Source organism: Oryzias latipes, chromosome 24 (genome assembly GCF_053564925.1).
Source record: "Oryzias latipes strain Hd-rR chromosome 24, Olatipes_Hd-rR_3.1".
NCBI lineage: Eukaryota > Metazoa > Chordata > Actinopteri > Beloniformes > Adrianichthyidae > Oryzias > Oryzias latipes.
Genome location: NC_136260.1, coordinates 3,734,830 through 3,750,603, shown reverse-complemented (window position 1 = coordinate 3,750,603; position 15,774 = coordinate 3,734,830). Strand labels below are relative to the sequence as shown.

General features: G+C 40.1%; 1 protein-coding gene across 2 annotated transcripts in view; it reads right to left on the bottom strand.

Moving 5' to 3' along the window:
* nt5dc1 (5'-nucleotidase domain containing 1) overlaps nt 1-15,774 on the bottom strand; it is a 97,389-nt gene that overhangs the window by 20,853 nt on the left and 60,762 nt on the right. For both annotated transcript variants that reach the window (XM_023953122.2, XM_023953123.2), the window contains exon 7: nt 5,360-5,534. In XM_023953122.2, coding sequence (XP_023808890.1) covers nt 5,360-5,534 — 175 coding nt within the window. The remainder of the gene's footprint in view (nt 1-5,359; nt 5,535-15,774) is intronic.

Here is a 15,774-nt window from a genome sequence, read left to right as displayed (position 1 = left end):
AAGTGTGTTATGTTATTGAGAAGCTCATCATTGCAGAGTCCAACTTTATTGCCAATTGACCCAACTAAAATAATAAATAGGCCAAATTTGTTTTTCTTCTTCAAGTAAGACAAATCGCCGTGCACGCTCACTCTTTCAGAAAGATGTTGTGTCCATTCCCTATGTAGTTCCTTATTGGAATAATTTAGTTTACTATTTAGAGTGGAAATAGATCTGGAATCTACCAGCAAAATATTTTTTAACCAATAAAGAGACAGAAATCCAATTTAAACTAATCCATAAATTCTACCCATCCAAACTATATCTGCAAAGGTTCAAAGAAGATATTGATGTAAGCTTCTCTTATTGTCAAGAACAACCTGAAGATGCTGTACATTTATTTTGGTCATGTCCCTTTTCCACAACTCTCTGGTCTAAAGTTTGTAAGTTCATTTCCGCCCACATAGACTCAGACTTCCGCCTGTACTCAGAACATGTTATGTTTGGCCTCACCCACTCCCCATCTCATAAAAAAGAACAATCATACATCATTTATCTCGTTTTGTTTTTATGCAAATGGAACATTCATAAATCCAAAGTTACAAATCATACCCCTCATTTTTCTATCTTTTTCAATGAGTTCAAACAATACGTGAACACAATAAGAAACTCTGACAATAAGAAAGCCATTAAAACATTCGATCTGTGTGTCAGTTTCAACGTCTTTGTATAAAGTGTAATAATTACCCCCTGGTTTGTTCCTTTCCTGTTGTTGCACTGTTGTGTATTAAGTTGTTGTGTTCAATAAAGTTCAAAAAAAAATAAATACAAATAAATCACTCCTGTGTTAGCTTCACTTTACTGGCTCCCAGTTGAATCTAGAATCAAGTTCAAAATCCTCCTGTCAACCTATAAGGCCTGACATGGTACGACCCCATCCTGTATCAAAGACCTCCTAGTCCTTAACCATCTAAACAGAACACTTTGCTCCCAAAATGCAGGACTGCTTGTGGTTCCTAGAATTAGTAAAAGTATGGTTGGAGGTAGAGCGTTTAGCCATCAAGCCCCTGTTAAACTCTCAGCTCATGGAAGAGAGTTTCAGTTTCAGTTTCTACATTCAAAGTTAGACTGAAAACATTCCTCTTTGGACAGGCTTATTATCAGACTATCAAGTAATCAGAGATTATTTAACTTACTACTAAAATGTTTTAATTAAATTTAATGCCAATAACAATTTATTGTTAGTAGGCTGCTAGAAGTTTGAAGCTGGGGGAACTATGATGCACTGGGGTTCTGTCCTCTATTCTCCTCTACTTCTACTCTCCTCTATTCTTGATCATTTATTCATTATCTAGTTCTCCGTGCCTCTGTTTGGTGCAGTGCAATTCATGTGTTGTTTCTCTGTCCCACTCCGGGGGTGATTCCGGATTCCAGTTGGATTGTCCATGCTCCTGTACCTGACCGTGGACCTCGCCTCTGGCTGGTCTCTGCTCCTGCAGCTACACTTGGCTGTGGACCGTGTCTCTGGCTCGTCTCACACCCCCAGCTGTCCCCCAACTCCATCTGGATGAAACCCATCTGCTGGACTATTCAAACATCTAGTTGTAGATTTAGATAAGCTAATTCTCTGTTAACAATCATGGTTCATCGCCTGTCTGTCCTGGGAGAGGATCCCTCTCTCATGTGGACACCCCACAGGTTTCTTCTTTTTTTTTCTGGAGTTTTACCTTACCTATTTTTTTACCATGATAGTACACACTGAATTCTATGACTTGATGTTCTTTATGATTGATGTTCTTATACAGTTACCGGTATGAAGCCCATTGAGACGAATATTGTTGTAATTATTATAGAAATAAAATTGAATTGAATTAAATTGACTGACTGACAATTTAATGACTGAATGGACCAGTGGAGACAAAAGGAAACAGGGCTGGACCACAGTCATGAAGACGGGTAGTCATGGTCGTAGTGCAGCGATTGGCCTCTGCTCGTAAACTGTGTGCTCGAAAATTGCACATTAGTCAAAGTGTCCTTGGGCAAGACGCTGAACTTTGCCTCTAGTGGTTACAGGTTGGCGCCAGTGTTTGGTAGTGGAGCCGCAATCAGTGCATGAATGTGTGTGTAAATGGGTAAAGTGTTTTGGGCCTTCAATGAAGGTTGAACAAGTTATACAAGTATACACCATTTAAATGTTGAGAAGTAGGTCTACAAAAAAAAGAAAAAAAACTGTGTGGGACCTAAAGGAGATTCTTTAGAGAAAACATAGTTCAAGGGATTTTTTAAAAATTATTTACAAATCAGTCCTTAGCAGCAATAACTAATCCTTTCTTTCTTTGACATTAAGGTAGTGTTTTTACTGAATAACAATTGAAAAACCAGCTTCACTGGAAAAACTGCTGACATCAGGACATCCTATCATCTCAAGTAAATCAAGCATCTCCCTTCACCTCCATCAGGACCCACAGAAAGGGACTGGTAGTGTTTTATGAAATAAGCTTGAAGCATTTCTATTATGATGTGATAACAGAGATGAAGATGTTGAGGTTCTCTTTGAGAGAGACCGGGATGGATCAGGAATGAATCCATTAGAGGAACAGATCATGGTAGATGTTCTGGACATAAATGCAGGGAAGCAGATGGAGATGATTGGACACTTTCAGAGGAGGAACAGGGATGATGTTGGAAAAAGGATGCTGAGGTTAGAGCTAGCAGGAAAAAGAGGAAGACCCAGGAGGAGGTAGAGAAGGGGGACGTGAGTGTGATTGGAGAGACTGAGGAGGAACAAATAGGTTGTGGAGGTTTGTTTTTAGAAGGAGGATTTAATTACTAAATGTGGCAACCTCTGACGGGAACTGCCACAAAACAACAACGAAGATTAGAAAAGCAAAAAAAGGTCTTAGTGAAGACATTGACAAAACTGACCCAGTCTGGAAGAATTTCTTGATAGAAAATGAAACCCAGAATCCTCAAGAAACGTTAAAACCCACTAAATAAGTGAGTGTCTTATGTAATTCAGTCAATCAGAACCCTCTGTTGTCCTGCATTCTCCTTGTTAGGTTATCTTCTGCTGGCCTCCAGTCAAAATACCAGACCACAGAACTGCAGAGCTACAACCATTTTATTTAGAAAAAGCTGCCTACACTGTCAAATAGCGGGGATTTATTTTCAATACGGTAGAATAAAGCTTTTCTCTGGACAACAGACTTGTTCTAATGATTAAGCTGCAGGATAAACAGAACCATCAATCTTCAAGTAACCCGTTGTCCTATGAACCAGCAGTGAAAAGATAAAGCTCTCTGAGTCATTATCACTACAGGTACTGATGGACAAACATGCTCACACACAGCTGGTGCTTCAGCTCTCTCTGGGAGGCAACATTGCTGGGACTATAAGTGAAAGCCAACAAATGAACTGGAAATCATTCATATGTTAACCAAAAACATTGAAAGCTGAGCATTTGAACCTGATTTTCTATTCTGCTTGACTTACACTTTCCACTCAGCATCCCACACAAAGATGACTGCAACCGTGGGCCCATGAAGTGTGTGATAACAGCACAGAGTGGTGCTTTGCAGAAAAAGCTTGACTCAGTGTTTGGAGAGCCACTTGCAGCTTAATTGAGGGTGAAACAGGCTTTGGGTTACAAAAACAGCCTTCACACAGAATCAGCAGAGGTCTGCAGGTGTCACTGTCTAAACCCCCAGCACTGTTTAAGCCTATTCTGGCAGGGCTTTGGATGTATACACATCTTCCACTTCCTCCACCTGTTTCCCACCAGACCTCAAAACCAACAGGAACACCTAAGGCCTTTTGCTCTTACAGGTGGATACAGGCTGTCTACAGGCAACAAATGGGCAAACCCTGTACGGGACATACAGGTGGCCCACACAACATTTTAAGATCATAGACCACTCAGTGAATCCATTGAGTGAAAGTGTTCATGCACATTTTTTTCTACGGATCATGGTGAACACATACAGAACACATAAGGGGACGTAAGGGGAAGGGTAGGTGAGATGCAGAGATAGATGTTTCAACATCCCTAAATCCTGTTCGAGCCTTAAGGGAACAACAAGACACACCTGAGCGCCCTTTAAGATGCAGCCACTCATCTCCATGACCGTCCACAGCCTGAACAACCCAAAAACCTGCAGCACCCGTATGGTCAATACCTTTTAAGGCCTTGGTTGTTGTCAGCTTAGGATGCACTCATCCATCCAGGGGAAGTTTTCCTTTCCAATGCCGCCTTTAGCTTGCTCACTTTGGCATTTTACACTTTGCCGTCATCTGTAGGTGACTTTTATAAGCTATTATTAAAACACAACTAGGGTCATTTGGCTTTTTGGAATGATTCTAATCTAATTAGAGTCAAATAACTATAATGAATCTATTTTGGTTTGATGTTTCTTTCATTTTGTGTTGCCCTGTTGGCTAACTGTAAGATGGTGCTTTTTAACTAATTTAAATAGGTTTAACTGCAGAAGGCCAAAGTTCTTTTTTTTCTGCTCACTCTACACTAAAAAAATATACTGTAAACAAAAATGTGCTTAAATAAGCACACCCCTCTTTCAAAAAATTAAAATCTCTTTGATCTTCTTCAATAATATCTGCTTTTTTCATGGAAACCACAAGAACATGCTCACATGGAGCTGCAGGAATGCTTTTTTTCTCCAATGGTCACAGAAATCAGTGCTTTCGTTATTATTGTGGGTAAAATCATGGGATGCTGGAATGACTACTGAACTGCAAACTGTTGTAATGAAAGTTGAGGCTCATGGCCCAAGGAACCCAACAGGAACACATCATCCGCAAACAGCAGAGTCGAGGTGTTAAATGGTGTCTTTAAAAGATATGAACTGAATCTCTGACAAGGAGAAACCCTAGAAAAATTCAACTCTAACTGGAAATGAGTCTGACTTACTGACAGTGATGATAAGTAAGCTCCTGCTGTTTGTACATGGATCAGATGACACCCAACACTTAAAAACGTACCCAGAGTTCCTTCCATAAGATATCCGGACAGAAGTAGGAAAAAAAACACTTTCACAGCCAACAGAAGAGACAGAAAGTCTGCAGCATCATTGCAAAATAATTATTGAAAAACAAGGGCAGTGGGCATAACAGATTCATTTTTTCCTCTTTCTGTGAGCTTCAAGTTTAAGAATATGTTTGCCCTTTTTAACCACTGAGCGACTGAATAGTTTCAAACAGAGGCTGGAAGAGTTAGTTTGGGTGGTCTCCCTATGCCAGGCACAATTTTTTCCAAGTTTAAATGAGCAACAGGCTTTCTGTGAAGCCCACTCTCTGTGACAGATGGACTGATGGGAATCAGTGGCAAGGGTATGAGTTCTGCTGAGGTCATAAGGGGGGGTCTTACCCTATGATGTGTTCACAGACGAGCCTGCAGTAGTCGCTGTGGGAGCTGGTGATGAGCAACAGAACCTTCCCGGCACTCTTCATGCTGCGGAGCCACAACTTTACCGAATCAGAGCATGGCTGCAGGTACTGGCTCGGGTCCCGCTTCACACTGGGGAAGTAGGTACCTGCATCTTCTGCAAAGAAACAAAAAAACGCAAGACTGTAAACAAAGTCCAACAATCAGATTGGAATTTCTTACATTTAAGAAGGATTTCAGCCACTTAACAAAGAACCGTGTAATATTTATGCATTGAAAATTAAAAAACAAACCCAAATTCGACACAAAACTTGGTAAAGAACCAAGTCTAACCAGAAATCCTTAGAAGATACTCCTCAAGGACTGGACTAGAAGCTGAATCATTTCGGTTGAGAGCAGCCTATCCAGAACATCCAAATAGGATGTTCCAAATAGGAACTGTGTTTTTTCTCTTGAAGTGTCGCTGTAAAGCACGTGCTGAAGAAATAAGAACCAAAAAAAGGAAACAGAACATCCAGATATAATGATTTTATCTTATCCTCCAACATCCAAACCAACCTCCTGCATGCTGAAGTGAATTAGAACCAAACCAGCAATGAGTGGCCGACAGCTGCTCTGACAGACGCCTGTCATGTAATTAATGTCAGATGTCATCATGGCGTTTTGGACATGGCTTTAATAATTTGACACAAATGATTCATCTGTTTCTGAGTGTCATGAAGCCTCGTTCTGATCAGCACTAGTCCACCATTTCCACTATTTAACCCAAGAGTTTGTCTCTACTGAAGCAGTAAATTACACATCAGCAAAATGCAGTGTTTTAAATAAGCCAGGAAGAGTGGTGGGATGCTGACTAATAAATGTTATACAAAACACAGACTCATCCAGAATGGTACACATTTGCTATTCATTTGCACAGGGCATACATTTTAGTATCTCATTAAAAAGTCCAAAAAAACTAAGGTTGTTTCCAAATTCCTTCACTACTCACTACATTGTGCAGTATATGGTGCGTTCGCCATGTTGTAGGGGTGTCCAAATCTACAATTCCAAAATCGAGTGCCCTAAAAATGTCCCATAAGTCTCTGCGACAAACCAGTGTGCATCGATGCTCACTAGATTGGCGAATATAGACCACAATGCATAGCGTTTTAATTTTTTTTTTAAAAGAACATTTATTTAAATCTTTTTTTTTTTAAATATTTTTCATCTGCAGAACACAGTGAATTCATTAATGGTCCTCGCAAAACACTCCTATCAATGAGATTTTAACTTTGTGAAATCAATGATGTCATTTTTCGCTGTTTAGGGTGGGAATTTGGACACAGCAAATTTGTCTTTTACAAAGTCCAGAAGTGAAAGTCAGGACCCCCTCAATGTTTACTAGCGTCACAGTAACTATGACCTTTGACCCATATCATGATTTGCTCCAAATGAACATTTTGGGGAATTTAAGATTTGCATATCTGACACACTCCCCGTCGGGACGGCCTCCAGGAGACGTCCTGACCAGATGCTCCAACATCTCAGCAGCTCTCAGCGAGGATGATGGTGTTTAAACAGGTTTACTAATAAAACAAGAGCGACATCTTGTGGCTTGGGTTTGTAATTAGCAGAAGGCGAACCCAGTGACCTCCACCCTTTTCCTGTTCACAACTATGGTCTCTTTAACCCTTGTGTTATCCTAGGCACTTTAACATTGGGAGTTGGGTCATCTAGACCCACTAGACAGTGCTCTGAACCTTTTTTCTTCAATGATTTGTGATCTTCACTGGTGTCCATGGATTACATGAAATCTTTCCACCTTTATCCACCTTTGTCATGGTAGGGAGAACACCACAATGGAAGGGTGGGGTCATCTGGACCCCATAGGATAGCAAAAGGGATAACAAAACTCTTTTAGAATCCTTTATGTGTTGGAAACACAGCTACAAATGTCAGAAATACTAATGAGAGGAAGCAGTATTTTCTGACCAATGGGCATTATGACAGGATAAAAAGTAATCTGCTCTAAACCCGTTGATTATAACTTATTTAAATTATAACTTGTTTTTTTACAAAAATTTTTTTACATGAAATATAGGAATATTGCCTCTTAAGAAAGTTTGTTTGTTTAGCTTTCTAATAAATTCATTATTTTAGTATGCATTCATATTTTACGAGAAAGACCACAGTATCAGTCATCATCAGATGATCATTCATCAGAATTTTGTCATACTTTTTAGATGAAAAATTCCAACGGTCTTGTTTAGTGACAGACAAAGGTTTGCTGCCCTCTAGAGAGGTAACAATAAAAGTAGATCCAAATAGTGTGCATTTATAGTTTTAGGTTCCAACCAAAAGATGGCGACATGGTCGCATGAGCAAAGGTAGAGATTTTCATCTCAGGCCAAGAGGTTCCCATCATTTAAAATGTATATGTAAATAATTTGTGGGAGCACGTTTCATCTTTAGTCTTAATTGTGTCCACAGATCATTTCAGCTCCAGCTAAACAGAAGAACAAGGTTTGATCATCATCATCATCGTCTTGCCTCATTACTCTCAGCCGAGGAGGTGAGGAGAACTCCCCCCAAAGACTGCCCATAATGCCGTGGGCGTCAGATCATAAACAAAATCTGACCTTTCATCCTCTGGGTTCATTTTGATCACATGCAATTTTGCAGAAAAAGAAGTAAAGAGGTTTGGTTGGAGTTTAAGACGCTAACACACAATGACACCAGTCACAAACATTCAGACACATCCATTCAAGCCAGGATGCACAGTGAAGGGCGGAACAAAGAAGAGTTAAAGAGCTACGCGGGGGTACAAGCTTCTTTCTGCACCATGTTTTGGTACTCTGATTCCTTTTTCTAAAAACTAAAACAGTCTTAAATTTTCTGCAGGAAGCCGAAGGGTGATGTTGTCAGACGTTTTCATCCGACTTCAGTGGATGGGTTCCCGCATGGACTTTTGCTTGATTTTGGTGGCTTAAACGTAAAATCGTGAAAACTTTTCCAGTTTTCAATGAAAGGACGGCATCAAGTGTCTTTTCTTTTCAGTGTGGCATTTGACGAGCACACTGAAGGGTGTGAGCCGAACCTTTTCTCCATCAGCCCATAACTGCAGCGGTGTGTGGTGCAGAGCGATGGGCCTCTGCAGACCCCGGCTGTGAATTTAGGCCTGGAGTGCCCTGAAGGCCTGTTGGCTTGTGGCCAGGCACCGGGGTGTTCAGAACAGCTGGACCATTGCCCAACATTGGGGGAGAAACTACCACAGAAGCAGTTCCATGTTTCACATTGAAGCAGCTGACAGGATGCACAAAATCAACAATTAGGTAGGGTCAGGGTTTTCTAAACAGACACACAAGCAGTGATGAAGAGATAGAGGTGCACATTCATTTTATTTGGAAGGAAATCAGCAGGGAGAGGTGACAGTAAGAGAACACCCCACACATTTTCATATCCTTCACAAGCTGTTGTCTGTGTGGCAGACGACACATGCAGAGCGTGTGAAGGGAGAGCTGTAATCTCCCGCATGGCCTCATGCAGAGGTTTCCAGCACCTGTCTGGACCACGTGGAAAACACTGGTCGGGCCTTTCGGTCTGTGGACTTTCCTTTTTTAGCAGACTGACCACAAAATTGCTGCATTATGTCCCTCCTGAAGCGCAGCAGGGGTTTTTTCTGTCTTTGTACTGACAGAGCAGGAAATCCTGAATGTGTGATAAAATGAGAATAACTCGGTTCAAAAGCAAATCACTTTACAAAACCGTCTCCATATTTCTTATATTTGCTCCTTTAAGCATCAAGGCACCTTTTCCAGAGCAACACTGCACCTACAGGAGGACTTAGCACAAACTTAGAGGAGAAAACACCTCTTAAAAATAAGAATTGTCTTCAGTTTTTGATAAAACTATCAACACCAATATGCTAAGTTAAAAAGAGAGGATACGGTGGGAGGAGAGGAAGCCATGTGATGCCAAAAAGTTTTTTTCTCAACTAATACAAATAAAATTTTCATTACAGTTAAGCAGAAACTACATGAGAACAGAGGTGTCAGTCAGGAGGGAGGGCGGTCCTTCTTCTGCCAACTGGAAAAGGCGTGGTTGGATTTCTGTCCTGAGTCAAAAAGTGGAAGCATCCTGTGGCGCTAAACCTTTCGCGGATGTTTAAGTGGTTTTTGATTTAAAAAAAAAAAAATAGAACCAAGTTTAAGAATGGAGCAACTATTTGATCCATTTGCTGAGGCCAAAAAGGTGAAACGCCGCCTCTGGTTTGAGAATGAGTCCGTCCTGCAGGCGGAAGATGAACAGTGAGGTTGGCCGCAGATTAGCACGGTAATGCAGTTACACCCCCCACCCCCCCATCATGTCCTGGAAATGTTGCAGTTCCATCTGTAACTGATGCAGACATTTGTCAAAAGGACGCAATTTCCCACTGACTTATGTTAAAGACACTTTACGACAAAACTAAATGTTTGCACAGTTTTGTTTTTGATATTGATATTTATTTCTCAATTGTAAAAACTGAGGGGGGAGTTTGTGGATCATATCATTTGAGCTTCAGGGGGTATTTTTTAAGTGGCAGCTCGGTGAATCCATGGGTTGACACAACAAAGCACAGATGCAACAATTCTTAAAATTGTTGAGTTGGGTGGATTAACCTCCGGACAACACTTCCTCCCCATTTTTGTTCATTTTTTATACGAAAAATTTAGTCACATTTTTAAAGAAACAAACTTTCGGAATTGAAACTATTTGACATCATGAAGGCTTTCTACAGCCTGTTTGATGTCGCTCTCATTGAATTCAATACTTTTTCACAAATCACACAGAAAAAAAATTTAAATTCATGATTCAAGTCTGACAGTCTTTAGTCTGCATCTTTAGGGTTGCACATGATGTGACTAATGTGAATTGTCTATTAAGAGGACAAATGCAGCTCTGTGTTTAATATACAACCTGTTGAAAGCAAGGCCTTATATAGAGTCTCAAAGCGTTTTGTGCAAATACAATCAAGATTGTTTTTGATTGTATAAAATAATTGGATGGCACTAACCATTTTTTAGAACTAAGTTTAAACTTTATAATTTGTTTGAAACAAACTCCAGTTGATTTCTGCCTTTACCTGATTAGCTGGCTCCAGCAACCATTTAACCCAGAAAGGGCTTAGTGCAGGGGGGTCAAACTCATTTTCACTGAGGGCCACATCAGCATAGTGTCTGTCCTCAAAGGGCCAAATATAACTTATACATGTAACTAAATGTAATGAAAAATAAACGTAACGACTCCTTAATGTTAAATTACTCATTTATTTATTTATTATATCTTTTTGAAGTGACAATTAGAGTTTCATAGAAAACATATGTTTGCTTGTTACTTTAGCATAAATCCTTTTACTTTTGATTCTGTCAGGTTAGGTTATATGGACAGTGTTTAAGTCCTAATGTATAGTTGCCTAATCCCATATTTCAAGTCTGATTCCCCCTAAATATGAATAAATACACACCTACTACCTCCTTCGGCTTCTCCCATCAGGGGTCGCCACAGCGAACAAGTCGCATGGTAAACTTGGCAATGTTTTACGCCGGATGCCCTTCCTGACGCAACCTTCTCAAACCGGGCTTGGAACTGGCACAGAGGTGGAGAAGGGATTAGGGAGCAGCCTGGAGTCGAACCCTGGTTTCACGGACGGAAGGCGCCGCAAACCAGCACGAGCTAAACCGGCTCATGAATAAATACACACCAATTTTTAATTTTTAATTTTAAGAAATTACAAACTTTTATGCTCTCGCGGGCCACATAAAATGACATGGGGGGCCATATTTGGCCCCTGGGCCTTGAGTTTGACACATGTGGCTCAGTGGATATAGAGAATGGATGAATGGATGCTTTACATTGATCAAAAAGAAATCCAGTTTAAAGTTTTCAAAACAACAAAATATTTCACCAAAGGTCAACATTTGTATTAATTTGTTGAGTATCTCATCAACCCTTTACGTAATTAACGTATTTCCAGTGGATTCAGAAGCAGATAAAAGCTGCCTTGTGCTAAAATACAACATTTTACAGAGACTGGTTTATGCAAACTTAAATCATCCGATTCTGCTATCAGCTTTGCACCGTTATGCAACACTATGTTAGTACAGTAATATGTTTTGTATAATGGCGCGAAGTTGCTTTTCTCCGCATCGAAATCAGCTGATTCATGGTGATCGCGTGAACGGTCAAAGAGGTAAGGTAGGTGAAAGAGAGATCATTACTTAGGTGTTGCCAGCAACATCTCCTGTATTAAAGGGCTAAAGCAGCCTCTAATGGTGCTTGACCGTGCGCTATGGAGGAACGTAGATAAAGTAAGACTTTTTTTTTAAACACAAATTTGGAGGTCCAGCCAATCAATTCAAATACCCTGCACATTTACCAAAGCTAGCACCATGTCTGCATTTGTAAGATAAACAACGAGGCTGATGTTTCTCAAAGTTTGAAGAGCTGCTACTGAAGGAGAGGTGGAGGAGAGGATGAAGAACAATGGCAGCAGAGAAAACAAGGCCAGTGGTTTTTGGAGCAATGTGCAGATCACTGTGGGGGACAGTGACGCCAGTGGCACAGTCACTCTCTCCTCAGACCAAACGTGAGGAACTTTGCAATCTGTCATTACACCAAACCAGAGCTATATTTAGCCAGAGCTATCTTGAGAAAACTGTGAGCTTTCCAACTTCAAAGGGCTCAACTTGAGATGATCATCTTCAAACACCTTAATGGGAGCAAAAGTGTGCTGAGTGCACGGGAAAGTGCTGATTCAAAAATATCCTTTGAACTGAAATCAAAACCTGAGATAAAGATCCTCAGCTCCAAAGATGTTTAACACAATAACAGGCTGCACTCCAACCCTCTGAAGAGAAATTTAAAGAAAAGCAAGAATAGAAAAGCAAAATGAGTAAAACACTGGACAAGTCCCATCAGATTTGGTTCAATTAGTGTATGTGTGTGTGTGTGTGAGTGTGTGCGTGTGTTTGTGGGGTGGGGGTGGGGGGGTGAAGGTGCAATCTCCATAAAAGTCTGTTTCCAGTTCCAATGTCTTCTATTTCTACAAGTCCTCAGTTTTTTTTTGTTAATTTGTTTTTTCAGTCAAGCTTTTTTAGCTTTAGTTTGTAAAATGCCCCTCCACAGCCAATAGAATTCAAAGGAAATGTTGTCACTCTTTCCTGTCACTGCCTATAGCCAGAAAATGCAACCCTCACATGAAGGACAAACTCAGACTTGAAGAAAAAGTCCTTCCATTTCAGAAATGTACTTCTTGTTCAGAACAAAGTTACAAGTTCGCCTATAAAAATTTTTATCAGTCCTAAAAAGAATTGCAAATGGTCATTTAGTTGACACTTCAACACATTGCATTCTAGCTAGGATTTTAATATTCCACTTGTAAAAGCAACAACCCTTGGAGTTCATTTATAGCTTGGATGGATGAATGGGACTGTGACTGTAAAGTGCTTTGGCCCTTCAAGGATGGTAGTAAAGTGCTGTATATGTATAAGCCTACGCCACTTATCAATTTTACTATCTACATTTAAAAATGGAGAAAAGTAACTAATTAAAAAAATCGACAAAATAAATCCATTTAAAACACACAAAATAATATCAATGATGAAAGACTTGGCATCCCTGCACCCTAAGCTTCCTCCTGATTGTCAGTGGTGGTCACATCTAACTGATGGTGAGTGGTTCATCCACCAAACAGCACAAAAATGTTCCAGGCATCTTAAAGTGTCTTTATTTGAGGAACTTACTTGGGAGGACCACAGAAATATAGTAACAATGAGACAGAAGCATATCTGAACATGGTTATTCTGTCGTAAAGTGACCTGAGTCCTTGGACACTTCCCTGCATATTGACAACTAAATAGTGATCCGTATTCATGTCTTTTGTGTGTTTTGATCCTGTTTTATTTGATAGTGTGCTTTTGCTATCAAAAATAAAGAAAGTTTTGTGCAGTTTGTAGAGGTGTGCCAATGTTAAAATCAGGTTAACACAAATAAAACATAACAGTGAGAGTGGAGAAAATGTTCTTCATTATGTTCTCTGCTAATAGAAACAGACTGTGTGGTGGCAGCAGCTTTGATCAGACTGAAGATTAGCTTTTTCCCCTCCAGCAGGAAAAACAGACGTCTCTTAACTCCTGATGGTGAGTTTTCAGGTTTCCACAAAAGGACACTAGGTTTTATTCCTGCCCACGGGTTATTTTAACTTTCCAGGCAGTCCGACTTTAATTCAATTCCATTTTATTTATCTAGCCCAATATTACAGCAATAGTCGTCTCAATGGGCTTTTCTAATAAACATGAACTCATGAAGAACTTGAAGTCATAGATTTCAATATTTATTGGCTAAACTAAACTAAACAGACTAAACTAAACTGGGCATCCCTGCCCTTAGATCATCCTCCTTTACCTTGGGTAGTTTCCTTTCATTGATAGGATGTCTAATTATTTGTTTTTGTGTTCATACAAAATTCTATTTTGACATTTTCATTACACATATTAATAAGTCATTCTTTCAATTTCTTCTGTGTTTGTACATAAAAACTTTGAGATGAGATGTCATGTCCCAAATGTAAATCTTGTTCTGAGCAAAGTTACAAAAAAAGACCACATGTAACATGTAAGTGTCTTCACAAAAGGCATTGGAATGGTCAGAAATCGTAACACCATGCATATCTGATTAAGTTCAAACACCAGCTAATCATAACCGTGGTGGAAAGAATAATAAACACATCTTTTACAGTTCTCAACAGTAGATGTTCCCCTTCCTCCCATACTACACAGACATTTGCTTTTATTTATTTTTATGGATATTTGTGAATGTTTCAACCTCCTATTTAATCCATTTCAGAGGTCTCACATACTGACGCACAGGCACTCTTCTATTTGTTAGTGTTTTAGACCTCATCCCTGTCGGTAGACTTTAGTATCATTTGCACACTCCATATGTGCATCATCTGCACACAGCCAGTAAGGAGCCGGTACTCACACAATACAATAGACTAGAGCGTGATGTAAGGGCACCACATGACGGCATCACCTGCACCTCATAGTTGTGTGCAACTTCTGCTAGCCTTACGGATAGCTCACGATAAACTTACCGCACGTATGACAGCAAAAACCCAAACAGACCTGAGGTTTAAAGGAATGAACCGACCCCAACCAACCAGACAAGTATTTCGAGATGTTAGAGATGAAAGAAGAATGATCAAACCTCTACCTGAAGGACCAGGACCAGCTCAGAAGCCTATTTGTAGGATGTCCACTCTGAAATGGTGGATTGTGGATTCAAAATCCTGGTCCATGCCAAGAACTTAAAAATGGGACTGGTTTCCTCTCTACTGGACACTCAGCATGAAGGGAGTTGATTAATGGGTTAAACCACCAAATGGTTACAGAACACAGCGGTGATTGCAGCTTGCCACTCGCTCAGGTGTCAGGTCAACTGGGGAGAAGAAATTTCCCGCACCCAGGTGCTGATGGAACTTTAGCTTAAACACAGAACATTGTTGCCTTTCTGTTTCACACTGAAGAATCTGAGACAAAGGTTCAGGGAGCTTTTACGTTTTTGTGTCACATGGTCTTCATTGAAATCAATGCTCCACAGCAGCCAACTGCCAATTCTTTTCCTTTTTTCTTTTAACTTATACTTTAGAGTGCCGTTTCATCAAGACAGAACATTTGTTTGTTGGTCTCCTATTTAGCTGTTATTGCTGCATGCAAAACATGTCTTTAGCTTATCAGGGCACAATCACAGAGCAGATCAAAGCACAGGCTGCGTGAGAACATCACTCAGCAAAGCAGACATAACAGTGTACATCCGCACCCTGATGAGTGACGTCCTGCAGCACAACTAATGTACACATTTGTTGCACAGCTGAGGGGACGACAGAAGCAGATGAATGCCCAGTAGCTCATTACATACACCAAAAGAGGCAAAATGGCACTTTCGTGTCACGTGTGGATTTATAGTGTTTACAGACTCATTCAAGCTCCTTCCTCAGAGACAGGGAGGGGTGGATGTAAATGTTTCACCCATAAACACACATATGTGTCATTTGGTCAGATCTTCCAATTTATCAAGCTAACAAATATGCTGGAGGTAGATTTCTCTATATTATGTTGAATCTAACCAGGTACAATCAGAGTTCAAATCTGTAATATGTAGAAGGCTTGAGTAAAAGAAGAACAGAAGCCCAACCTGAACACAATTTGTTGATTCATGTATTTTTCAGACTATAAGTCGCTCAAGACTAAAAGTTGCAGCAGCAAAAATATAAATAAAAAAGATGGAAAAGTCATGTATAGGTCGCACTGGAGTATAAGACGCACCTTTGGGAAATATTGATTTAGGGTGTATTCAGACTGAACCAGTGAACCAGT